Raw genomic sequence first — 26831 nt, forward strand, 5'->3', positions numbered from 1 at the left:
AGTTATACCTGATGTAAATGACGAGTTGATGGGTGCTGACGAGTTGATGGGTGCAGCACACCAACATGGCACAAGTATACATATGTAACAAACCTGCATGTTATGCACATATACCCTAGAACTTAAAGTATAAAAAAAAAAAAAAAGAGTGTGGCCTGTATATGTCTACTTTTTGGAAATTTCTGAGTTCAATAATTAATTTTTACCTTTTAAAATATTTAACTTTGCAATAATTGTAGACCGACAAGAAAGTGGCAAAGACCGTGCAGGGTGCTGCCATCTACCCGTCACCACCTTTCCTTAAGGTTAACATCTTACATCACCACAGTGGGTGAGAAAGACCAGGAAATTCCAACGAGGACGGCACTCCCAGCTCGCGACAGACCTCATCCGGATTGTATCCCGCTGAGGATCTCTCCACGGTGCTGGGTCCAGTGCAGGACCCCACACTGCGCTCCCTCCCCTGCCTCCCTAAACCTCCTCCATTGGGTGACACGGTCCAGGGTTCCCCTTGTCTTTCGTGGTCTGGATGCTTCCAACGAGCATTTGTCACTTATGTTGCAAAATACGCCTTTCTTTGGGCTGCGTGATGCTTGCCCACGATTAGATGGAGGAAACGTGCTCCTGGCAAGAACCCCACAGGCGTGATGTCGGGGTTTGTGGGTGCATAGCGTCAAGGCCGCTCGATGTCAAGCTGTCCCGCAGGGCTGCCCTTCACCTGAGCATGTGGTTAGGGCGGCGGAGGCTGGCTCCCTCCACTGTGCCTTTTCTGCCTGCTCCTCTCATGCTTCCAGTCTTTCTGTGTTTTCTGAAGCCACATAGATTCCACGCTCCTCTTGCCATTTCCCTGCCTGGGACTGGGATCAGACATTTCTCCCAAGAGCCTGGTTCCTGTTATGAGAAGACGGTGGTAGGAAACCAACGCCTGGCTGCAGATGCTGGTTTCTGCCATATGTCATTGCTTCTGGGTCCTACCATTATTGTATTGCTGTCTACTTCTCCCCTTAATTCTGTCAATATTTGCTTTATATATTCAGGTGCTCTGATGTTAAGTGCATGTATTTATAATTGTCACATCTTCCTGTTGGATTGAACTTTTACTATTACATAATGTCCTTTTTTATCTATTCTGACAGTTTTTGTCTGATATAAGTATAGCTACACCTGTTCCCTTTTGGTTACCATTTGCTTGGGACATCTTTTTTCATCTTTTCACTTTCAGCCTATGTGTGTTCTTAAATCTAAAGCAAGTTTCTTACAGAGAGCATATTGTTGGGTCTTGTTTATTTAAAAAAATTCTGTACAGGCACTCTGTCTTTTGATTGGGGAGTTTCATTTCTATTTAAAATAATTACTACTAGGGACGGATTTAGTATCGCCATTTTGTTGTTTTCTGTTAGTTTCACAGTTCTTTTGTCTGTCTTTTCCTCTGTTGTCTTTATATCTTGTTTTTTTTTTTTTATTGATATGCTTTGAATTCTTTCTCTTTTTCTTTTGTGTAAGTTCTACAGTTTTTTCTTTTGGTGTGTTTGGTTACCTTGGGGACTTACATAACATATAACAGTCTGTAACAGTCTATTTTAAGCTGATAGCAATTTAGTTCAATCACATAGAGGTCTGAACTTTCACCGTCGCTCCTTCTTCATGCCACGCTCTCCTTGTCACAATTTATAACTACTTAAATTGTGTATTTTAATGTTTTTTGTTATAGTTGCTTTAACCATTTTTGTGTTTTAATTTTTATACCAGAATGAAAAGTGATTTACCTACCACTATTACAGTAGTATAGTATTCTGTATGTTTATACATTTGCCTTTACCAGTGAGTTTTGAAATTTCTTGTGTTATCATGTGACTGCTTGGTATCCTTTGTTACTACTTGAAGAACTTTCTTTAGCATTTCTCGTAAGGCAGGTGCAGTGGTGACAAACTCCCTCAGGTTTTGTTTGTCCTGGAAAGTCTTTATCTCTCTTTCATTTTCGAAGGATAGTTTTGCCATATATAGCATTCCGTGTGAGCACTTTTTTTTCTTTGAGCATTTTAAATATACCGTTCCATTCCCTTCTGGCCTCAAGGTTTCTGTTGAAAAATCCACTCAATCGTAGGCATGGAGAGCCTCCATTGTATGTGACAAATTACTTTTCTCTTGCTGCTTTCAAAATTCTCTCTTTGCCTTTGACTTCTGACAAATTGATCATAGCGCATCTTGGTGGTACTTCTTTCGGTTTTCCATATTTGGTTTTTCATGCTTGTTTGATCTAAATGTCTATTTCCTCCCGCATATTTGGGAAGTTTTCAGCCATGATTTTTCTGAATAAGCTGTCTGGTTCTTCCTTTTTCTCTTCTCCTTTTGGAACTTTCGTCATGTTTATAATGGCCTGCTTGGTGATTTTCCATAAGTTCTGTAAGCTTTCTTCATTCTTTTTATTATTTTTTTTTTGCTGTCCTGATTGAATTATTTGTAATAACATTGTCTTTGAGTTCACCAATGCTTTCTTCTGTTTGATCTGGTCTGTTGTTGAATCCTTCTAGTAAATTTTTCAGGTCAATTATGTTCTTCAGCTCCATAATTTCTGTTTGGCACATTTTAAAAATATGTCCCATCACTTTGTTGAAATTCTCATTTTGTTCCTTCATTGTTCTCTTGACCTTAGGGGGGCATCTTCATATGCCTTGTTTTGAATTCTCTGTTAAATAAATCATATAACTTCATTTCACTAGGGTCGGTTTCTGGAGATTTGTTTTATTTCCTTGGAATATCTTTGCCTGAGTTTTCATTTTCCTTGACTCTCTGCATTGGTGCCTCTCTCAGTCTTTGTGACCTTGTCTTATATGTGAGAAGACCCCCACCAGTCATTCAGAGATTCTGAGGGTCTCAGCCCATTCTTTCCCTTTCCAGAGAGAAGCAGGTACTGTGGTTTTTGCCTGGTTGCTCTGGCTGAGTCAGGGATGAACAACATGGCATCTACTAGTCTAAGCTGTCATCTCTGTCCTCCCCTAAGTGGCTGGACGGCTGGACCCATCAGAGCTCCAAGACTGGAAGGCTTGGAAGACAGATGCAGTTCTCTGTGCAACCCTGAAGAAGCTGAGGTGTGGGATGCATGGATCACTTCTTTCCTCCTCAGTGGGAAGCTGAAAGATGGAGTTCTTGTTTGCTTATTCTGCGCTGAGGAGGGATCTACCAGCCATGCCACTGTCTTCATTCTCCCCCAGGCAGCCAGAGTAGGCCAGACTCCAGCAGGCCCAATGCTTGCAGGTCAGAGACCTCTGGGGGCCCTCTTGGAAAAGTTAGGGTGCTGGATGTACTGATCCTTCCCTCCCCTGGGAAAAGGTGGGAGCTAGGGGGTCTCTTCCTGATTATAGGGTGCTGTGCCAGGGTAGGAATTCTTGAGAGAATCTCCCAAGCATCTTTGGTAAGTCTAGTTTCATATTTTCCCAGGGTGCAGGAGATTTTCAATTAGTGTTATTTATTTATTTATTTATTTATTGAGACAGAGTCTCACTCTATTGCCCAGGCTGGAGTGCAGTGGCGTGATCACAGCTCACTGCAAGCTCCGCCTCCTGGGTTCATGCCATTCTTCTGCCTCAGCCTCCTGCGTAGCTGGGACTACAGGCGCCCGCCACCACGCCCAGCTAATTGTTTTATATTTTTAGTAGAAACTGGGTTTCACCATGTTAGCCAGGACGGTCTCGATCTCCTGACCTCATGAACCACCCGCCTTGGCCTCCTAAAGTGCTGGGATTACAGGCATGAGCCACCGCACCCGGCCTAGTGTCTAAATTTTTGTAAAGGGAATTTTTCCACAAATTATTGTTGAACTGCTGTGTTTGTTGAGAGGAAGGAGGGCCCAGACCATCCTACTGCATTATCTTATTGAAATCGCTCCCCAAAAGATTTTTACTGTTGCAATGTATAATCACAAATGCTGAATTAATAAATAATTTGAGTACTTCATAATATAAATGTAAGGATCAGTAGACAGTAAAATCTATCATCCTGCTGTGATTTTAGATAATCAAAGTGTTTGCTGAATGTCCATCCATTTGAAACTAAAATGCTAGTGTAACCGCACCATGTAACATCCCAGCCAGCGGTACCCTGGTCAGCCGGTGATGCTCACAGAGAAGTCTGAGCCTGACAATTACTGTGGGATAATAAAAAGAAATGAGTTTATATTGCCCTTCCATCTGAGGAGGTCATAATTTAATCAGGAAGTAGAGAAAACACAGAAGATAAAAAATAACCATCACTGCATTAAATGGAACTACAGAAAAATGACACACGGAGAATTCTCACAATGGAAAATTTTCAACAGTTAGAAGTTTTCCAGTCATGCAATGGGAACCCTGAAAAGGAAATGCGTGGTGGGAAACCCCTTGGCTGGACTAGGAGGATGTTGGAAGTTCCTTCCAGTTACATCCGGATGGGATATGGGGACCGCTCTCTGGACCTTCAGGGGGCAAAGGGGCAACAGGACCGTATTTGCACTTCAGGGAACCTCTCCAAGCAGAAACGCAGGGGTAAAGTCAAAGAGGCCAGAGGCACACATCAGGCCAATCGTCAATATAAAGATTTTAGACAGGGATAAAAAATAGTATGTGAAGATTTTCAGAGTTTTCATAATTCAAGATTTTTACTGAACATAATCGAACATAATCTACCTTAGAGGAACAAGAAACAGCCGATGGGTGTGTATTTTGTGAAGGCTCCTGGTAAATATGAACTGGACTAAACTGGCAGTGGGGAACCGTGGAGATCTGCGACCAGGAGATGGCCCCGTTAGGTGCGGCTGGGTGGGCGTGTGCTGGGGCAAGCCATCACAGCTTTCTGTGTGTCTGGGCCCAACAAGGGCCATGGTGGATAAGGGATAAATGAGACTGGATACTCGGTGCCCCAGCTCCCAGCAGAATTGTGCAGCAGGAGGCATGAAGCTCGATCCCAGGAAACGTGCTCGGATTTCCAAGGCCTGTCTGCATGCCACCGTCTCCCTCCGCTCCTCCTCCCTCCGCTCCTCCTCCATCCACCACTCGGGGTGGCAGCACCTCCCTGGGAGTCCATCGGAGTTTGTAGCCTGCGCTAGAATTATTGACGTAGAGGCCAAGCGTGGGTTCCAGAATCCACAAATGCGAAGCGAAGCAGGGCTTCCCTCTGCTGGGGTTGGGTGAGGACCTCCTGCTGGAGATCCAGGATGCAGTTGGGTGTGATGTGGGGCCAGGAGAGATGTGGTGTGTGGGGTGTAGACTGGGCTGCACACCCGCCTTTGGGTAGAGCAATCACACGCATATTTCCTGTAGGTCAAGTAGATGTGTGGCAAATATCAGCTGTGGGTCATTTTACCCACAGTGAGTCCCAAAGAAACGTGCCCCACAGCGTAGGATCCAAACAGGCTGTAAGGGTGAACTGTGGAGGTGGGAGGTGGAGGAGGGAGTCAGGCAGGAAAAGGGGAGAGGCTGAGCCATCTCTCCATGTTAGAAAAGAAAGGAAGGGAAGACCACATCAGGATGCTCAAAAGAACTGAAAAATGCCCAGTCCAATGTCCGGTCTTAGAGAAGCAGTGACCAGAGACCAGAAAGGCCCTTTCTTTTTGCTCAGTCAACAGCCTTCTTTCTCCTCTGTCCTCCTTCACACCCGGCCCAGATGGAGCCAGCGTTAGGAAGAGGGAGGGGAGGGGGTGTGAGTGACCCCCATGCTCTCACCTCCCTTCCCTGTAAGTCCCTAGAAATTAATGTTTGAGGTTTGCAGAGGGAATGGAAGAACAGAACTTTGAATAAGAAAACAGACTGAAGGTGAAAAGACAGCAAGTCTGTCTGCACAGGGCTAAGGGCTGGTGTCTTCATGGGCGGCACCTGAGATTGGATGCGCCCAGTTCTGCAGCTGCCGGCATGGGGATGGGTCCCGAGCACAGAAAGGCAAGAACGTGTAAGATGTTTTTATATCGACATCCTCATGTTTTGAGTTTCCTTAATTATCCCAAGACAAGAAGCACATATGTTTGCTTGGTCCTCCAACACCATTGAAGATGGCTTCTCTAAGGCGGCTTAAAGAATGGTTAAGGGGCAGAGATCCACCAGTCCCTGGTAGTGACACTGAGAGTGAAGGCCTCCGCCAGGCGTGGGGCTCAGGGAGCAAGGGGCTGTCTGCTCTGGACCAGAGGGAGCCTCCGAACGGGCTGGGGAGGAAGGAATGTCCCTCAGCAGGACCCAGGAGCACACAGGTGGGATTCCCATTTTCAGGCGAATAGGACAGAACAAGATCTTGAGCAACCAATTTCTTAGAACGACAAACTCAGTTAACCATGAAATTAAAGTGGAACTTGAGAGTGTGGAATATACACTTCTCTTTATTTTAGGTAGCTAAAGTTACTGCTCTTCATGAAGAATCACAATCATTCGCTAAACTGATTTGAAGACAGATAACTGAGGAAGGGAAATCAGGTTTCAGCTGAGTAATCCGTGCTTCCAGTAGTCAGCAGCAAAATCACCATGGTCACCCAGCTGGAGAAATGACATCCTGTGTTTGACCACAGATTCCGGAAGAGAAAAGTCAACATGGAGACGGAAATAAGTTTCAGAAACAGTGTCTGATAATTACCAAGATAGAGGGGTGCCGTTTTATGCATACTTCATTATCCTGGCTATGCGATTGCTTCTATTATGGACTGAACTGTGTCTCCCTCTAGAAAAGGTCCAGGGAGATCCTCACCCCCAGTGCCTCAGAACATGACCTCGCTTGGAAATAGGGTCACTGCAGATGGAATGAGTTGAGATGAGGTCACCGGAGCGGGCTCCTAGGATGACAGTGCTCTTATGAGAAGAGAAGGGATGAAGATGGGGAAGGCCTTGGGAGGCAGAGGCCGAGGGCGGAGTGATGCAGACACAGCCACGGATGCCAAAGAGGAAGGAGGGATCCTCCCCTAGAGACGTGCAGGGAGCGGGGCCTTGCCCACACCTTGATTTCAGACTGCTGGCTTCCAGAACTGGGAGAGAGTAAATTTTTATTGTTTTAAGCCACCCTGTGTGTGGTATTTTGTTATGGCAGCCCAGAAACTAGTACAGTCCATCCCCAAATGTAAATGGTGTTGAGTCGGAAGCGACCTCAGAAAGCTTCTATCCCAGCAATACTCAAATGCGCATTCCTCACTCTCCATCAAGGCAAGGGGTTCCCTGGTGCTAAGAGCAAACCCCAACCACTCCCTGTGATGTGGTTCTGTCTCTAAGTATTCCCTCACTGTACATCTTCTTTAAAAACACCCTTGGATAGGTAGATTGCTCGAGCCCAGGAGTTTGAGACCAGCCTGGGCTACATGGTGAAACACCATCTCTACAAAAAAACAAAACAAAATGGACAAACAAATTAGCTGGGCATGATGGCACAAGCCTGTAGCCCCAGATACTCGGGAGGCTGAGGTAAGAGGATCATTTGAGCCTGGGGAGGCTGAGGCTGCAGGGAGCTGTGATTCTGCCACTGCACTCCAGCCTGGGCAACAGGGCAAGACCCTGTTTCAAAAAAAATGACCTTGGAGACACAAAATGTGGTAATACACTAAGAATAAATTTCATTTCTGAAGCTTTGAAACACACATAAAATTATCGTTCCCCTCATAGCTGAAAAGTATAATAAAGCTGTTGATCACAAATTTATTACTATGGTAACTGCAACACAAGGATAATTTGTTTTTAAATGCAGCATTATTATTGGAAAAAACTGTACTTATAGGTTGCTAGGGGGCTTAGAAGACAATGAACCTAATGTTTTTCAATATCGTTTCTTATTTTAGTGCTACATGGTTTTTGCAGGAAATCTGGAAAATATTTAAAAGAAAATACAATTCAACCACAAACCCAGAGATAACCACTGTTAGGATTATTGTGCATTCATGCATTATTAGTTTTCACTGCTGTGTGCAATAGTTTGTGTGTGTCAACTAGGATGTGGTACCATGGCATATGGTCAAACACCTGCATGGATGTTGATGTGCAGGTGTGTTTTAGAAGAGATGAATGCTTACATTGGCAGATTTCCCTCCAAACTTGAGATGAAGTCACTCTCTCTGGCTCAGGCTGGAGTGCAGTGGTGTGATCTCAGCACAATGCAACCTCCACCTCCCAGGTTCAAGTGATTCTCCTGCCTCAGCCTTCTGAGTAGCTGGGATTACAGGCATGCACCACCACGCTCAGCTATTTTTTTTTTTAGTAGAGACAGGGTTTCACCATGTTGGCCAGACTGGTCTTGCACTGCTGACCTCAAGTGATCTGCCCGCCTCAGCCACCCAAAGTGGTGGGATTACAGGTGTGAGCCACAGCACCCTGTTAAACACTGTTAATGTTTTAACAGTCTATACACATATTATTTACTTGACAATTAATTTATCTATTCAGTCCTTAATATGTATTTACTTACCGAATGAATAAATGAATAAATTCATATATTAGGTATCATATGCCAAAGAAGACAATGAACTCACAGAATACACTGTCTTTACTGTTAAGGAGAATTACATCTAAGATGACTTGTTTAGTAAAACTCACTGCTGCTTCAAGGTTAGCACCAGGTTCTACTAATGGTGTGATTCTACTTAGCTGTGTCCTGAAATCTTACAGATTGGACTCTTTTTTGCTGTATTCTCTTCATTCAGTACATTGTCTGGAATCCTGAAGGTCAGACCTTCAACAGCCATTAGATTAAGAGACATGAACAGAAAGCCTTGTGTGAATTTTCACAGAAGTATTTAGCTGAACTATCTGTGCTGCTGCTGTTAGACATTCTGAAGTCCATGACAGTAAAGAGAGTGACTCATGTTTAAGGAATGATTATTCTGAACACCGTGCAAATGTGAAAAATGCTTTGTCCATTGCGTGGCCAGACCTCTGTTAGGAGTCGTGCGATGAACTCAGGTAAGGCCCTTGGTTATGGGGCAGGAATGCACGTATCACAGTCACAGGAAAATGCAGAAAAGTAGCTCACTGGTATACTGAAGAGCTAGTAAATGCACTTTGTGGCTCTGAGTATTATCATGAATGACTTACCTGTTTTGGAAAGTTAAGACTTCATATAATTGGAAATGGAAAAAAATGATGGTATTTTATCTATGTCTCTAAACCTAACTCCCTACCGAAAGCATGGGCTGAAAAGAGAAAGTGGCCAGTATTAAATAATGTTTCACATTATAAAAATTTGAAAAAGTAATTTAAAGGAAGAAAAATAATTAATGGTGGCTATATTTGCACTAGTAACCCTCTCTCTCCTTCCTTTCATTCATGATCCCTTGAGTCAAAGTGGGAATCAGAGTCCAAATGGCTGAGTGTTTAGAAATTAGTGACTGTAAAAGCATCATCTATCAATATATGTGTGATGTAGCTAAGATATATTCTTAGGAACACTCATAGCCTCATATACTTTCATTACTAAATATATTTAAAGATGAAGAATGAAACAACAAATAGGTCTAAGGACAGCCAAAGAAGAAATAGCAATAAAAGCAGAAGTTAATGAATTAGAAAACAATTGAAAATGTTTAAATCCACCCACGAGCCACTTCCTCTCTGGCTTCACCCCAGATCACCACTTTCAGTTTTCAGGACAATCCCCCTGAGCTGGCAGACCACTATAGGCAAAGGTACTTTCCCTGAGAAGCAAATCTATAAAAATCTTCTAAGAAAGTTATTTCCTGAAATTAAATCGTTCCTATAGATGAACGGGCAATGGATTTCTGCAGAGAGACCGGTATTTGGGATAAGGCTATGCCGCCTAAAATTAGGAGATTCTCAAGCTGCCCTTTGGAAGTAGGATGTTTTTAAGAAAGCATGCTGTTACGTTTTTAGGGAAACAGGCAGTAAGCCAGCGTCTGTGGGGTCCTCGCTCTCCCGCCAGGACTTTCCAGAGGTAGGGGTTAAACTATGCATAGTTTACGGGTATAGTGAGCCCATTAAAAAAAAAAAATTTGGAATAACTTCCATTCTAGTCAGAATCTCCTTAGCTGCACCAATGAAGATAAAAGCTTCAGAGGCAGCCACACCCCCAGAAAATGCCCCTGTGGTGCTGCCCAGAAGAAGAGATACCTCGGGAATAAGTAGACTGGTGGCTGCACATTCACAAGTATTTTCTCTGCCACACTCTGTGCAGCAGTGAAAACGTAGAGGCAGGTCCCCAACAGTAAAGTTAAAGTCGCGCAGCAGTGTGTCCGTCCAGCGACACCTGGACCCAGAGTCTGTCGCAGAAGGATGCATGTGGTAGGTCTGCAGGCGAGACTCTGACCCCTGGGGCCTTCCACGCTGGTGCCACATCTGTGAACACGTCACGCTATACAGCAAGTGGGCATGAAGGGTGCGGGCGGAACTGAGGTTGCTAACCAGCCGACCCTGGGGTAGTGAGAACCTCCTGATGACCCAGGCAGGCCCCCGCTCATCGCAGGAGCCTTGAGAGCAGAAGAGGAAGGCAGAGCAAGTTGGAGATCGATGTGGACGTGAGACAGGAGAGGTCTGCAGAGTGAGAGAGACCCCCCACCCTGTCCAGCTGGCTCTGAAGATGCAGGCAGGGGCCAGAGCCAACACATGCCTGTGGGCGACCTCTGGAAACGGGGGGCTGACCTCAGCTGACAGCAAGGACACGGGGCTTTGGTCCTGCAACTGTAACACCTTGATGTGCAAGAAACCCACTCCCCACGCAGAGCCCCGGGGAGGGCAGGCTGCTCACACCTCAGCCTTAGCCCAGAGAGACCCGTGTTGGGCTCATGACCTGCAGGACTTGGCTGAGGATAAACGTCTTGTTTTAAGCCACTAAGTTTGTGGCAGTTTTTATGATAGCAACAGAAAACTAACAAAATATTTGGGAGAGAAAAGGAAATTGTACAGTAATGCACACAGTGGGACCTCATGTTTATTGTAAAATACGTCCATTCGTGTACATTTTTATACACACATGAAAGTGTCTGGACAGGGTAAAATCATGGGCAGTGGATACCCCTGGGGATGGACATGGCAGAGACAGAGTGACACTCCACTTCACATAATTACATATTGTGTTAGCTCTTTACGATGAGTCCTAATTTTACAGTTTAAGCATCAGCTTAATAACTCATTTACTGAATGGACTGCGAGTGTGCTGAGAGGCTGGCTACAGTACTGCCCAGGCACTGCCCACAGCTGGGTGGTGGGGGCGCAGGGCTGCCAGGTTTCCCAGAGACACATCTCTAGGGACGTCTCCCTGTGGTGAGCTCGCTAAGCTGCATTTCTTGTTTGCACCTGCAATGGCACAGGTGGCTTAAAGAAAAGCGTATGTGTTCTGTGGATGATGTGTTTTAGGCTGCAGTTCTCTGTAAAGGGCTGAATGGTGAAACACAGCACCCACTGCAGCCCTCTGAGCTGACAGCCCTAAGGAGTATATATATATTTTTTCTTGCTTGCTCTGTTGCCCAGGCTGGAGTGCAGTGGTGCAATCTCAGCTCACTGCAACCTCCACCTCCCAGATTCAAGTAATTCTCCTGCCTCAGCCTCCTGGGTAGCTGGAATTACAGGCATGCACCACCACGCCTGGCTAATTTTTTGTATTTTTAGTAGAGAAGGGGTTTTGCCACGTTAGCCAGGCTGGTCTCAAACTCTTGACCTCAAGTGATCTGCCCTCCTCGGCCTCCTAAAGTGCTGGGATTACAGGTGTGAGCCCTCGTGTGCCCAGTCAGTATTAATGAACAAAGCAGGCCCCAGTCTTAGGAGCCTCCCTCTTAACTAAGGTCTTCAGGAAAACAATATCAGTTGTAGCAGGTTAAAAACTAGATGTTGAAGTAAAATATGAGAAATATAGAAAGAACAGAAAAGAATAAGTAAAGCGTGAAATTTAAAAATGGAAGTTTTTAAGTTGTCTTTCCTTTTACTGAAGTTTTTGATTTAACTGAGGAAATTTTTTCTAATAGAAAAAGCTAGAATGAGACTAGAGTTGGTATGCACAAGAAAAAAGAAATGAGGTAAAAAGCGAAGAATTTACTAGAGAAACAGTGAAATCCATGAAGAGATGTAAGGTGAGATACTGGGAACAGCACGAAACAGGTGGCTGGATAATGTCCCGCTGCCGTTCTTCACGGCTGCCTGTTGGGCCCGCCGGGTGTGGGGTTAGCTGCTTCCCCGATGGGCAGAGTCCCCAGGAGCAAGTGCCAAGTGCCATTCGAATCCCCAGGCCCTCACCTCGTGCCCGGATGCCTGTGCCTCTGATGAGAGACGTCATCAGAGACCTGGGAACCCCTAGGGCTGGACCGATCAGAGTGCAAATGCTCTCTCCACACGTGCTGGCAACGGTTGCAACACAGGCTGGACCAGAATCTCCCCTCTGCTTCCCTCCAGCTGAGACTAAAAATGTGGAGCCAGCAGCACATCAGTGGTGGAGGAGACTGTGAGAGAGAGGACATCTCCCCCACAGGAGCATATAGCTTCCTATTCCCTGAAGAACTGCAGGTTGCAGGTGTATGGCACGCACAAGGAGGCTGGCGTCTACTCCCGTTTTGACTGATAGAACCTAAAGCAGCTTAAGAAATCGGGGAAATGTGAATCAGCTTTACACACGTCTTTTAAATTGATTATCTTTATGTTTAGGCTCTAAACAGGATTACTTTATCGGCGTCGCTAATAGCAGTTCATTTATTAAGTTGATTATCAATAATTCCTGACAAGTGCATCATAAGACGTTGGTTTTATCCATTCATCCAGTGTGTGCGCAGCACGTGTAATGCCTCCCAGTGCAGGTGCAATGGCAGTGGTAAGTGAGACAGCTCTTGCTTTCAAAGGCTATGGTGACTCATGGGAAAGCAAACAGGCGTGTGGCAGAGACAAGCACGAGCAGTGGAAATTCGCTGCAGGGGACCTAACTCCAGGGAGGCTTCCCGGAGGAGGCAGTCGGAGCTGGGCGTGGAAGGATGACTGGCAGCAGGGAGGAGACGGTGAACAGCCAACTTCAAGTAGGGGAGTGAGGAGGAAGAGAGCTGTCAGGGGAACAAGGCTTTCCGGGGCAGATCATGAAGGATCTGCACTGGGATGTGGCAAACCCGGAGCGTGCAACCGGAGCGTGGAGGGTCTGAAACAGAAAGCTGAGACATGAGATCAGCCTTTGACGTGAGAGGCAGGACTTGGAGCTGGTGGCCAAGACGCGCTAGGAGCTGAATGGTCTGAAGGAAGCTGTGAAAGCTGAGATACCAAATGGAGTCTCAGCATCAGGAAATGCAGCAATGTCAGGATTGCTGGGCTTAGAAACACAGGAAGCGGCTCTGAAGGGTCTTTCGTCTTTCTAGATGGATTCCGCAAAAACTGTGATTTCTTTGAAAGGCTTCTGACTCAGATGTCAGCCTGACTCTGCAAAGTCTCAAAAGCAGCCCTGACGCTCCCTGCCTATGGAGGCACAGCCACCTGCCATGGTCCAGTGGACGCTAGGAGATCCCCGGGCCAGGCAAGCAGCTTGCCAGCATGGTGGTGTTACGCTGTCTGGAGCAAAAGGTGTTTCCAGGGCAGGCTGATGGGTGTTTCCAGGGCAGGCTGATGGGCCAGAAGGAATGTCTGAGCCCGTCTTCTGAGCTCTTCTCAGATGCGTCCACCAATAGCTGGTGTTCTCTTGGTTACTCATTTGATCACCTCACCCAACCAACGGCAGATGGCAGGGAGAAGAGGCTTGGAGCCATCTCATGACTTAAATAGGCTACTCATAAATATATCCCCAAACGGGTGTCAGGAGGCTGAGGTCTGCCCCTTCTCTTCCTGTACATGATGAAAAATGTATATGACACGTATATGATGTCATATTCATCACATACTCTTCCTGTATATGATGAAAAATGTACAAGAATACAGTTTATTTCTCACCTTGGAGAAACTGCTTCACAGGATTCTGTTGCATCCTCCACTATCCATTGTTTTGGAAGATTCATTTTTGGCAGTTCAGGTTCAGATGCTGAATCGGTCAATGTGTCTCACTCTCTCCATGGCTGTAAGAATTTCGGCAAATGCACGGTCATGCAGCCACCACCACCACGAGACATGCAGCCCTTCCTCTCACTGCAGTTCTAAGTTCCTGCTGCCCTCTTCTCTCAGAGCCATGCTTAAAGAACTTCCTTTCTTGGGAGGCAGAGGCGGGTGGGCCATTTCAGGTCCAGAGTTTGAGACTAGTCTGGCCAACCTGGTGAAACCCTGTCTCTACTAAAAATACAAAATACAAAAATTAGTCGGGTGTGGTGGTGCACACGTCTAATCCCAGCTACTCGGGAGGCTGAGGCAGGAGAATCGCTTGAACCTGGGAGGAGGAGGTTGCAGTGAGCTGAGATCACACCACCGCACTCCAGCCTGGTTTGAGGGAGCGAGACCTCGTCTTGGGTTGCGGGGGGAAGGAGAAAGAACTTCATTTCGTATTTCTGGCAGTACTGGTCTGCTAGCAATGGATTTTCCCAGCTTTTTTTTTTTTTTCCTAAGGATGTCTTTATTTCACTTTGATTTATGAAAGATATTTTCTCTCAGTCTAGAATTCTGGGCTAACATCCTTTCTTTTCCTATTTTAAATATGCCACTTTATTGTGTTCTGGCGAAGTAGTTTATGATGAAAAGTTTGCTGTAGTTCTTTATTCTGTATACAATAGTCTTTAATTTTCTTGGCTTTTTTTTTTTGGAAAAGGTTTTGTCTGTATCCTTTGCTTCTGTTAGTTTGACTGTGGTGTGTACATGTGTGGGGTTTTGTCTGTATCCTTCACTTCCGGTGGTTTGACTGTGGTGTGTGTATGGGCGGGGCTTTGTCTGTATCCTTCACTTCCACTGGTTTGACCGTGGTGTGTGTATGGGTGGTTTTGTCTGTATCCTTCACTTCCAGTAGTTTGACTGTGGTGTGTATCTGTGTGGGTTTTGTCTGTATCCTTCACTTCCGGTGGTTTGACTGTGGTGTGTGTATGTGCGGGTTTTGTCTGTATCCTTCACTTCCGGTGGTTTGACTGTGGTGTGTATCTGTGCGGGGTTTTGTCTGTATCTTTCACTTCCGGTGGTTTGACTGTGGTGTGTGCATATGGGAGGGATTTTGTCTGTATCCTTCAGTTCCATGTGGGGTTTGTTTCCGGAGTTGATCTGTCTTGAGATTTTCTCAGATTCTTCAGTCTGTGAGGTGACGTATCTCGTTAATGTTAGAAATTCCCTGGCACAGCGCTTCCCACGTTTCTCCTGTTCTGCTCTCCCTTCCTCCCTCTGCTGGGCTTCGGGTTCTGTGTGTGTGAGAACATTAGATCGCTCTCCACAGCTCTCGGATGCTCTTTTCTGCCTTCCAGTTCCCACGCTTTTTCTCTGAGCCTCTGCTGGGTAATTTCCATGGACCTTTCTTCAAGGTCACTGATTCCTTCGTTATGTCGAGCCTACTGATGACTCATCAGGAAAATTACTGATTTCTGAAACCATGAATCCCATCTGTGGTCTTTACCTCTGCCTCTTTCTTAGAGTTCTCCTCTCTCCGCTGCTTCCCACTGAGCCAGGCCCACTATGCTGCTGCTTGATCACAAGACCATGGTTACTTTAACGGCTTCTCTGAGAGTTTGCGGGGACATCCATGCCACTTCTGAATCTTGTCTCGATTGCCCTGTGTCTTGAGAATGAGCTTTAATTTTACTATGTCTCCTAAGTTTTGATGAAATATTGGTCATCGTGTACAGAACAGTGGGCATGGAGGTCAATGGTATTAGTGCTGGGAAGCGGACAGGGCTCTCTTATTCGATTGGGCTTTCGGTGGAGGTGTTGACACCATCAGATGAGGTGCAGAGCTGGCTGAATCGTGCTGCCCTGGGGCTGCCTGCGCCACAGCACACACTTTACTTCCTCCAGAGCTGCCTTTTGCTGAGGCTGGTAGCAGGGCATGGAGAGGTTTTCTCAGTGCCCCCACTTCACCCAAACCAACCCCTCACGATAGGCACTTAGGCAATGTACTGTGTTTTTACAAGGATGTGTAACACGCTAGTGAACGTGGCTGTATTTTTCACGTCTTTGCATGCTTTTCAGGAATTTCTTTAGAAGAAACTTTTAGATTTTCAGTTTTAAATGGCATGCTCTCCAAAAGTTTTAGTTATTGATAAGGTGGATGAATAGTCTTTGCTTGGCTTTTACTCATTTTTGCATAGAGTCATTCATTTTTTCCTTTATTGATTTGTAAGGCGAGCTTTATAGATTAAAAATACAAACATTTGTTACTTATATTGAAAAACTCTTTCCCAGGTTTTCATTATGATTTTACTTTGGTGATAGTATTTTTAGTTTGCTTGTTGGCTTTTATCATAAATAAGTTTTCAATTTTATGAATTTAAAGTGGTATCTTTATAATTCTGCCCCATGGAATCAGGCCCAGATACCTCTTCTCCATCCCAAGAGTATAGAATACTCATATACATATGTGTCTATATATATACACACATAAATGTGTGTATATATATGATTTTTATGCTTACATATTTAATCCATCAGAATTTATCTTTATATATGATATGAAGTATCTTTGAAATAAGCTCGTTTTTCTTTATAAATTTAAAGTGCTACCTTCACTAGAGAATGACTCAGAGATATTTAAAATTATTAGAGCTTTGACTTTTTAACTGAACTAAGCAGAGAAAAAAAGCAAAGGCCTCCAAATGAAATTATTTGGTCTACCTTTCATCACAATCAGAATTGAATTGGTTATTCAAGTATTTCAAATGTTAATACATAAGCAAGTCCAGTATCTCAAACACTAATACATAAGCTAATTTAGAAATGCAGTAAATTGGATTCAGCAGGACTTGGAATTTGCATTTCAATTAGTTGATAATAATTCTAAGTGGTGCTCTGCACGTGGGCAGGGTCTGACCCGTGGACGGGGCCATCAGTCCCGGGGATCCGACCTTCCCGACTGGGGACACAAGGCCGCGAACCTGTACACCAGGGCATGAGACAGGTGGGACAGGATTTCTGCTCGTTTTTATTTTTAGTTTTGAGAGCGAGAGGCCTTCTGTTATCATGCACCGTGTTAGAAAATACAGCAGGGCATACGTGAGAGTGCTCATCTGTATAATTAGGATGTGCATATTAAGTGATTAATGAGAAGACTGATTTTTTTCTCAGTTTTACAGCAGGAAGAGAAGATGGTTTTTAACAGAATGATTCTGGCATAGGTGAAACATTTTGAAGCAGGATTCCTGCAGTCTCTGCAGAAGGAGTGCTCTGCTCTGTGGTCCAGAAGGAGGGCTGATAACAGCTAATTAAAGACCCAGCCTTCTTCCACTCCCGTACCAGGCAGTCAAAACAGAACTGCTGACATAGTCCATCTCGCAGGACGGCACGGTCAGTGCAGGTGTCCAGAGCCTCCAGGGCCTTGGTGTGCCTGATAACTTCCGGGTAAGAACCTGAACCCATACCTATCAAATTAAAATTAAGTACAATTAGTAAGTCCATCTTCCCATAACATTTGCATTCTTAACTACTGTTCAGGTGAATAGAAGTTGTTCGTGCACACCAAGAGGAGAATAAAAGCCTCACGGAGACAAGTGAACATTCATTCACATTTTTATCGTTTGAATCACTTGGCAACTTAACAGATTTTGTCAATCAGCTCCTGCTGGGAAGCTCTTTGGTGCAAAAAAGAGAAAAACACTCAGTGCACTGTATCCAATTACTTTCAATTCTGTTCAAAATACAATTATAGAATCACCCATTTTGTTTAAAGCAGCCTTTGGGTATAAAATAAACTTAGGATAAGGGTGTCTCTTTGTGTAATTTACCGGCAAAACGTCGTCAGATCACGTTAACGCAGATTTCCACACCTTGCCTCTGGCAGTTATGAGCACCCGTGCTGGTGCCAATGGCAGCTCCGAGGCACCGGGCGGGGGCTCAGGACCCGCAGGGCCCAGGGCAGGTTGAAAAGGAAGGTCAGTGCTGACTGCGCTGAGTGCTGCCCGCTCCCCAGCACGCCGTGGGCCCCCGTGGGACTCTGAGGCTGCTGCTCCTTCCTGGGTCCTGCAGGTTCCTCTTACTCCCCCAGCCGCAGGCTGCTCTCGACACCTGTCCCTGCTGCAGGGACACCAGGACGCAGCCTCCAGCAAGGCCGCCTTTCCTCTTCCATTTCTCACAATAAACCTCTTGTTGGATGTCCCGTGACATTTACTTGAACTATTATTATTATTATTACTGTTATTTTGAGACAGTCTAACTCTGCAGCCCAGGCATGTAATGGTGTGATCTCGGTTCTCTGCAACCTCTGCCTCCTGGGTTCAAGCAATTCTCCTGCCTCAGCCTGCCAAGTAGCTGGGATTACGGGCATGTGCCACCACACCTGGCTAAGTTTTGTATTTTTAGTGGAGATGGGGTTTCACCATGTTGGCCAGGCTGGTCTCGAACTCCTGACCTCAGGCAATCCGCCCGCCTTGACCTCCCAAAGTGCTGGCATTACAGGTGTGAGCCACTGCACTCGGCCCCTTAAAAATTTTTTATGGTATATTGACAAAGTATGTGTATTTATTGGGTTAAAAAGTGTGTTGTGATTTTAAATACAATGTAGAAAAATTAAGTGAATTAACATAGCTATCAGCTCAAATATTTAACAGTTTTGTGATGAAAACATTAGAAATTCACTCAGTGATATTGAAATGTGCAGTACTCAATTACTCGCAGTATTCAGCGTGCCATAGTGATCTAAAAACATGAAGAATATCCTCCCGTCTCACTGAGGCTGGTTCTTTTGACCCTTGTCTCTCCATTTTCTACACCCCCAGGTTCTGAACCTCCATTACACTCTCTGCACCTGTCAGTTCCATTGTTTTAGGTCCTGCATTTAGGTGGGGATTTGCAGTGTTTGTTTTTCTGTATTTTGGCTTATTTCATGTAACCTAATGCCCTCTGCTTCCGTTCATGTCTGCCTTCCCTCATTCGCCACAGCACTGCTCACAATCGCCAAGTCACAGAGTCAACCTCCGTCACCAAGGGGTGAGTGGATGAAAATGCAGTAGATACGGTGTGGAATACTAGTCACTCCTAAAGAGGAAGAAACTCTGTCGCTGGTGATGATTTTTTGTATTGTTCATAGCCTCTTGTTGCGCGTCATTATGACCTAACATTGTGTTTCTCCCTTGCTTGCCTCTCTCTGTCCCTGTGTTGTGAGTGTCTGTGCACGTGTGTGTTTATAGAAGACACTCAGTCACTAGCAGGAAGCACAGCAGGGGATTCCAAACACAACTCTTAGGCGAAGAAACATCTTCAAGAGAGACTCATTCGGTATTTTCTCAAGGATTGCAAAATCTCACAAGTCACATATTTATGTAGAGTGAGATTCCCGTCACCACGTGTGTTCGTGGGTTTCCTTTCTTGGCGCCGGAATGATCAGGTTGAACCATATACAATTTCTGCTTTTGAATATTGGCTGAATGTTGGCAGTTTAATGTGGGTCAGCTAACTTTATCAGTAAAGGTGCTTAGCTCAGCCTAAGTGGGAGCTTTTATTTGCAGTAACACACGATTTGGGTCATAATAAAATGGAAATGCCAACAAACTGTTTAATAAATGCGCTTGCTCAATGGATATTGAGCTCTGGTGGGAAGGCCACACACAGGACTCATCACCGAGGGACGTGACTCATCACCGAGGGGAGATTCTGCTGCCTCTGGGGGCGGGGGGCAGCGCGGTTTAGCGGCGTAAAACCGAGAGACCTAAAGTTGACTTCCAGCGGCGGTGTGACTCGCTGAGACACGGCTCTTCATCTCTCAGGCGTGGGTCATGGTGTCTGCTTCAGCACCGTTACCAGAGCGGTGAGGGCTGGGATGGCTATTGTTCTCGGTATACTACAAGTCCTGTAATTATTGCCAGTGCTATGCCTAGTTCATCACTCTCTTGTCTCACCTTACCCCTCGTACACTAAAATCTGGCGACGCGGAACGTGTTTCCATTTTCTGATCGCACTTGAGTGATGCAACAGAGTTGGCATTCAACATGAAATAGTGCTATTATAAAATATCATTTCCCTCTCCCGTAAAAATGCTGTGTTTTGGGAACTTGGTCCTGCTCTGCGCAGGGCCGATGCTCTCCTACCCACCGCTTACCCTCATGCTCTAGGCTGGACCCCTCAGTGCAGATGTGAGTCTGCAGAGAGACAAGCCCGGAGCTCCCGGAATGGGTTAGGAGTCCTGTCTCACGCATTTAGAGAGTACCTCACTTTACACATGTAAGTTACCTACACCGCTTGTGACTACTCACTAAAGGGCACGGGCTCTGTTAGATTCTAAGGGGTCGGCTCACGCTTTCTGTAAAGGGCCAGATGTGAGTATTCTAGGGTCTGCCAGGTGTCGGGGTGTCTCACACCTGCTCAGCCCACCTGAACTTGGGAGGCAGCTGCAGCAACATGATAACCAGCGAGTGGGCCACATTCCAATAAAACTTTATTCACAAAACAGGCCCTTGGCCGGCCCTTGCTGGCCAGCCTCTGGACTGAAAGCTCCATTCTCTGGTGTTAATTTTCCTGCATTTGGGCACCAGAACAGCATGTGATGTTTCCTACATACTTCCCGAATAAACGAGCTGTTATTATTGATGATTAAATATAACTTAAGCAAGAACACGTTCCCCAAGCTGTGAAGCCCACAGACAGCAGTCAGGGGTCTACAGGACTTTTCTCTCAGACACTCTTCACCCTTTCTGTCTTCTCCATCTCATCAGATGCCCCCACAGTTCACCTCTCTCTCCTCTCCATCTCATGACACCCCACAGTTCACCCTCTCTCCTCTCCATCCCATCAGACACCCCCACAGTTCACCCCTCTCCCCTCCATCCCATCAGACACCCCACAGTTCACCCTCTTTCCTCTCCATCCCATCAGACACCCCCACAGTTCACCCTCTCTCCTCTCCATCCCATCAGACACCCCACAGTTCACCCTCTCTCCTCTCCATCCCATCAGACACCCCCACAGTTCACCCTCTCTCCTCTCCATCCCATCAGACACCCCCACAGTTCACCCTCTCTCCTCTCCATCCCATCAGACACCCCCACAGTTCACCCTCTCTCCTCTCCATCCCATCAGACACCCCATAGTTTACCCTCTCTCCTCTCCATCCCATCAGACCCTCCACAGTTCACCTCTCTCTCCTCTCCATCCCATCAGACACCTCCACAGTTCACCTCTCTCTCCTCTCCGTCCCATCAGACACCTCCACAGTTCACCTCTCTCTCCTCTCCATCTCATGACACCCCATAGTTCACTCTCTCTCCTCTCCATCCCAGCAGATGCCTCCACAGCCAGCCTCTTGGGCATTACGGCGTCTGCACCCGTACTGTGGTGAACATGTGAAATCCAACTGAGCCTTCTCCAAGCTCAGGTGGGAATGGTCAATTCAGAAATCAATTCTAAAACTAAGATAAATGAGGAAATGGATTAGGAGAACATGTTTGGATATGAATATTCACCTGCTACACATTAAAAATGCAGATATTTAAATGTGCCCAGATGGAAAGGACCCCAGGAGTGAACGTTACGAAAGGGCTGTGCGTAATGGAGCAGGATGCAGAGACGACATCACGGTGCCAGCCACAGTCATGGGTGGTGCTGGGAGTTCACATGGGTGAAACCCAAGTCGTTCCCAGCACAGTTAACATGACTCTGGAGGCCAGGAGAATGAAGACAGCACATGAATGTGTTCGTGCCTCCTCGGTCTTGTCTTTCCTGTTTCATCTGAGGTCCCTGTGATGTGCTTCTGACATCTCCACTGTTAAAATCCTTCAAGGAAATTTTGTCCACACTCACTACAACTTAGTGTACCCTTGTTTCCTGGAAACACAGGGTTACAGAGTGGCAACTATGGGAGTTCTCCCAGTCCTGGCCGTTTTCTTCCTTTTTCTCCTCTCCCCATAGTATCTACTCTGGCCTCAGCCACTGCCCTCCACAGAGCAGTGTCATGGGGTGAAGGCCATGGGGCTTGGGGCTGAGTTACTTTCAGCTGAGAGCCTTGGTGGCTTGTGCAGCCTCCAGCACCTCACCTCCCTGAGCCATGTTTCTGTCCACAAAACAGGCATCATCAGAGCTTCCCTGAGTTCCGTAGCTGCAGCAATGCCATTGAAAATGGGTAAATGAATTACACTGGAATCCATAAAACGTAAAGGAATATAAGATAAACTAAGGTGCTAACAGGCAATAGCAAAAATGTGGTGATACCTCCTGGTAACATAATTTTTTTTTTGCAGAAATTTTCGTTACATTAACCCCAAAGAGTGACCCACGGGAGTTTCGGGGACTTTCAGGTTAGTTCCCGGCAGGCAGGGCATTGTCTAGACCCATCACACAGCTGCTGTCTGCGCTTTGTCATCCACACCACGGTGTCAGATTTAAGGAAAAAGAATGATTGGGGCACGCATAAATTGAGTTTGGCAGAATGCCTGACATTTGTTGGACTGATCAATGAAGCAATAAATCCTGGATAAATGGAAGAATGGACCCAACTGTTGCACCATCTCTGCTGAGTGGACAGCGGCACGGGGGCCACGGGCAGAGACGGACCTGGATCTGCCGAGTGGACAGCGGCACGGGGGCCACGGGCAGAGACGGACCTGGATCTGCCGAGTGGACGGCGGCACAGGGGCCACGGGCAGAGACGGACCTGGATCTGCCGAGTGGACGGCGGCACGGGGGCCACGGGCAGAGACGGATTTGTGTTTAGAACAGGAGTAACTTAGGCAGCACGTCTCACCCGTTTTCCTCACATCTGATCAGATTTGAGGCTGTGGAATGTTTTCTGGTCAGGTGTTAAGGGTTGTTGGTGGGTGAACTCCCAGAGGGTTTTGCACTTGGGTCTGGCCAGTGTTTAGGTGATGCTGTCAGGGGGCCTCGGGCTCATATCCCTTTGAAAATCCCTGGCTTTTCGAAGAGTTTCAACTACATTGGGTGATGGTGTGAGTTTTGCAAATGTAAAGTTCTGGGAGCGTCCTCTGAACGTCGTTAGCACTGGAGCCTCGTACAGGACTCTGGGCCAGTCCCTGATGTGAAGAAAGGAAGGAGACACCGTCTCCGCCACTGAAGAATGAGGTGATAACGATCCTGGGGGACCCGCAGCAGTGATGGTGAATGAGTGGGAGAAGGAACCCATTAACATCAAAATGCCTTTCATAACTCTTAAAATTACGAAATAATTCTTAAAATTCTTAGTCCCTGCCCATGGTCTAAAAAAGTCTTTCTTTTTTTTTTTTCTTTTTTTCACGCTTTGCTTTCAAATGCATAGAATCCTGAAGTGAATCACAAACGTTTAAAGTGTGAAGTTATCAATGGCTGTTTAGCTGGGGGTCCAAAACCCCAGGACTGAGGCTGGCCTGGCAGCCCTGGACCCACGAAGCATAGCTTCTGCATGTGTGTGCTTTTCCCCGGAAGAGGTCTCAGATAATTCATAATTCCCCTAATGTCTTTAAGTGCCCCAAATAAAAGGTGGGTGAGAGCCGACATCCAGTCCAATCCTTCACTTTCCTGTACTTTCCTGTTGGAGCAGATGGGTCAGACAACTTGGCTCTGCTCCCAGCTCCGTCCAGCTCCCCAGCCCCTTCCCGGTAATCATGTTTCCTGGCTGTTTCCTGGCTTACAAACACCTCCTCCCCATTTCCTTCCAACAAGTCTAAGAGCTTCCCCAGGGTAAGACTTTGGCTTTGTTCTCAGCCACTCGTCCCACAAGCTGGCACCGACCACCCTCTGTGGAAGAGGAGGAGATGGATGGGCCTGGGCTGGGCAGACACAGGGCCTGGTCTCAGGGCATGTCTGGTCTGCCATTCCAACACTACAGCGCTTGAATTTAGTTGAACTAGGCAATAATGATAGAGTTCGGATTTGTTAAGTTCCAATTTGTAAGATTTGGTTGCAATTTAAAAGTTCACTTTTTCATCTTGTAAGTCAACAGTAATGAACAACTGGAAACACTGGAAGAGGTCACATGGTCACTGGTTCATCGCTGGGTGCACCTGGCGTGGAGAGAGACCATACAGGGAGGGCCCTGCGGCCCGGGGCTCCGTGTCTGATGTGTGGGTATGATTAATATCTCTTATGTGGCACTGGCCAAGGCTGAGAAGCACTTCTGCCCTGGCTGTCCACTTGCCCAGGACCACACGGCCGGCTGCGGGAGGCGGCGGGGGGTGGGGGGCTTCCAGGCAGTTCTTGGCATTAGCTCCCAAACTAACCTGTGGGACTAGCCGGCCGCGGGAGGCAGTTCTTGGCATTACCACCCGGACTAACCCGTAGGACTCAAGATTCACAGCAGCTGGCTGTTGAGAGTAACAGTCATATTTTCATGGTTCGTAGGAACTGCTGATTTCCCAAAGAGTTTTATCTGTCTATATTTTCAAAATTAAATTTATTAATAAATTTTGGGCAAATATGTAAAGTGTAGGGTTTTATCTTTATAAAGCTAGTCTACTTCCTCCCTCCTCTACAAAAAATGTGTTGCCTAGAAATGCACTTATAAAGTTATAGACAACGACAAAATTCCCTGTTAACGATTTTTACTCACAAAGACATTCAAACACACACCCGTATGCACACATTCATACAAACAGAGACGTGTGCTTGTCCTGAGGATAATTTGAATGATCAGAAAGATACAACGGATCACATTGGCTTTAAAATTTGAAATGAAAGTTGCCCAAGCATACTTCCTTAATTACTATGTGATTAATAAATAGCCAAAGCTCTGGTTGTTCTAAACCAAACCAAACCAAACCAACCAAACAAAAAAACTTGAAAATTGATGGCCATGGTGTCTACTATTTCCGGCTTGGGAATTTGGTTTAAATGGATGGCACTCGGCTCACGGCGAAGGGGTTTTGCAGAGGGAGCCCGCGGACAGTGGGAAGCGCTTGGAGGGGGAAGGCAGCTGGCCTCACTTACGTCTGGTGCTCTCCAAGCGGTCGCTGTCCGATGGGCTTCAGCAGCGGCTCCGGTCGGATCCCCGACTTTGGTGACGTCTTGGGGCTGGAGTCTGACTCTCCACTCTCCTCGTCCCCCATGGCTTTAATGTAACTCCCGCTTCTCATTCTCCTGCAGGGAATCTCTTCATCTTTGCCACCGGTGGGGTACCCTCCCCACTCGTCCTGAGGCACCTAGGAGCAGACAGACACGAAACACCCATCAGCTTTGTCACTGAGAACGGTGGCATCAGCTCCTTTCTGGAAACAAATCCTCTACAATTCCATCAAAATATAGCTCTTCACGGTCATTTATCAGTTAAAGTCAGCTGCATAAAAATGCATACCCTAAAAGGATATGAATAAAAACATTGGTTTTTCTTCATTATAAGTGATAGGTAAACATATGGATACAGTGAGAACATGTGAGAAAAGTAAGAGAAGAAGGAAACTTGCAATCTCAGCAGCTGGGAGAAAGCACGGGCTAAAATTTAGTTTATTTCCCTCTGGTATAAGAGGAAACTGAAACTTGAGAAACTGAACAAAGAAAAAAAGGAAGAAAAAAAAGAAAAAAGGGAGAAAATGCCTATCTTATTGTCCATTTATATTTTATTTGCAAGCAAATAAAGGAGGACAGTTTTAACTCTAGAAGCCAAGTTCTATCACACATGCAAATTCTCAGCACTCAGAGTTGCAAAAGGATCTTGTCCAGCCACATCATATGCCAGCTGATATACAACTAAGCACCTCCGCGTGGAATATGTCTGCCTGTTACAGAACTCAGCACCCGTTCATGTTATCTATCTGTGTGGTACACAGTTGAGCATGTTATATGCCCGCCTGGTGCAGACTTGAGCAACCACGAATGCTGTATATCTGTGTGGTACAGAACTCAGCACCCGTTCATGTTATATATCTGCATGGTACCAAACTGAGCAACTGTGCATGTTACACATCTGCCTGGCACAGAGGTGAGCACCTATGCCATTATATATCTGCCTGGCACAGAACTGGGCCCATGTACATGCTATACACCTGCCTTGCACAGAGCTGAGAGCCCACATGTATAATATGTCCACCTGGTTCAGAGCTGGGCATGTGCACGTTACATGCCCGCCTGGCACACCATCGGGCACCGGCACTATATGCTCTGCCTTGTTCGGAGCTGGATGGGTGTGCATATTTTATCCTGCCAGGCGTGGGGTTGAGCAGCCCCCTGTGCTGTGTATCTGACTGGCCCAGAACCGAACCCGCGTGCATTTTATATCTCACCCACAACGGCCCCACAGGCTGCCTGCTGTGTGTTTGTGTTAAGTGTCTCTCTGAGGGGAGGGTAAGCCATGAAGACGACAACGCGGGCCAATATTCTGTTTCCATCCACCATCTGTGAAACTGGAAACCCAACGCGGTAATGAGCAAAACGTCACGGAACTGGAACACAGTGGTTTGCGCCGCGGGAGCTGCTCCGTGCGGCTCAGGACATGGTTTCTTTTCCCCACGGTTCATTAGCTTTGAACAGCTCCCCAGAGGCTCTGGATAAAGTTCACTCCATAGGTCAAATTCACATTACAAAAGCAAAAGAACACAGCATGCAATCGCTGAGCGTAGAGAACTCCAAAGCTTTCCATAGCAACCGGATCATCACCCACCGTCGGTAGTCAGGGAACTAACGTAGTGTGTTCTTCATGCTGGAGAAGAGAATCTCCCCAAATGCTGTTTACAGAGAAAGAAAATAAAAAATTTCCATATTCAAAAAGTCTTCAGACAGGGTATTCTTTTTCCCTTGCTGTAAAATATTTAGATACTGAGGTATATTCTTTATGTCATCGTAAAAGGAACCTGCTATCTTTCCAGTGTCCATATTGCCTGTGAGTCGATCGATAGCACGACCAGCAGGAATCTGCGTGGCTGGTGGTAAAGGCAGGTCTTTTGGCTGAAGGCCCCTTTATTC

The 26831-nt window shown here is 46.2% G+C and overlaps 1 protein-coding gene across 2 annotated transcripts in view; it reads right to left on the minus strand.

Annotated features, from left to right (window-relative positions):
• The window catches only part of DLGAP2 (discs, large (Drosophila) homolog-associated protein 2), a 231379-nt gene that overhangs the window by 112536 nt on the left and 92012 nt on the right, over positions 1 to 26831 (minus strand). For both annotated transcript variants that reach the window (XM_011968600.1, XM_011968599.1), the window contains one exon: positions 24864 to 25075. In XM_011968600.1, the coding sequence (XP_011823990.1) occupies positions 24864 to 25075 (212 nt within the window). The remainder of the gene's footprint in view (positions 1 to 24863; positions 25076 to 26831) is intronic.

The sequence above is a fragment of the Mandrillus leucophaeus genome, unplaced genomic scaffold (genome assembly GCF_000951045.1).
Source record: "Mandrillus leucophaeus isolate KB7577 unplaced genomic scaffold, Mleu.le_1.0 Scaffold85, whole genome shotgun sequence".
Taxonomy (NCBI): domain Eukaryota; kingdom Metazoa; phylum Chordata; class Mammalia; order Primates; family Cercopithecidae; genus Mandrillus; species Mandrillus leucophaeus.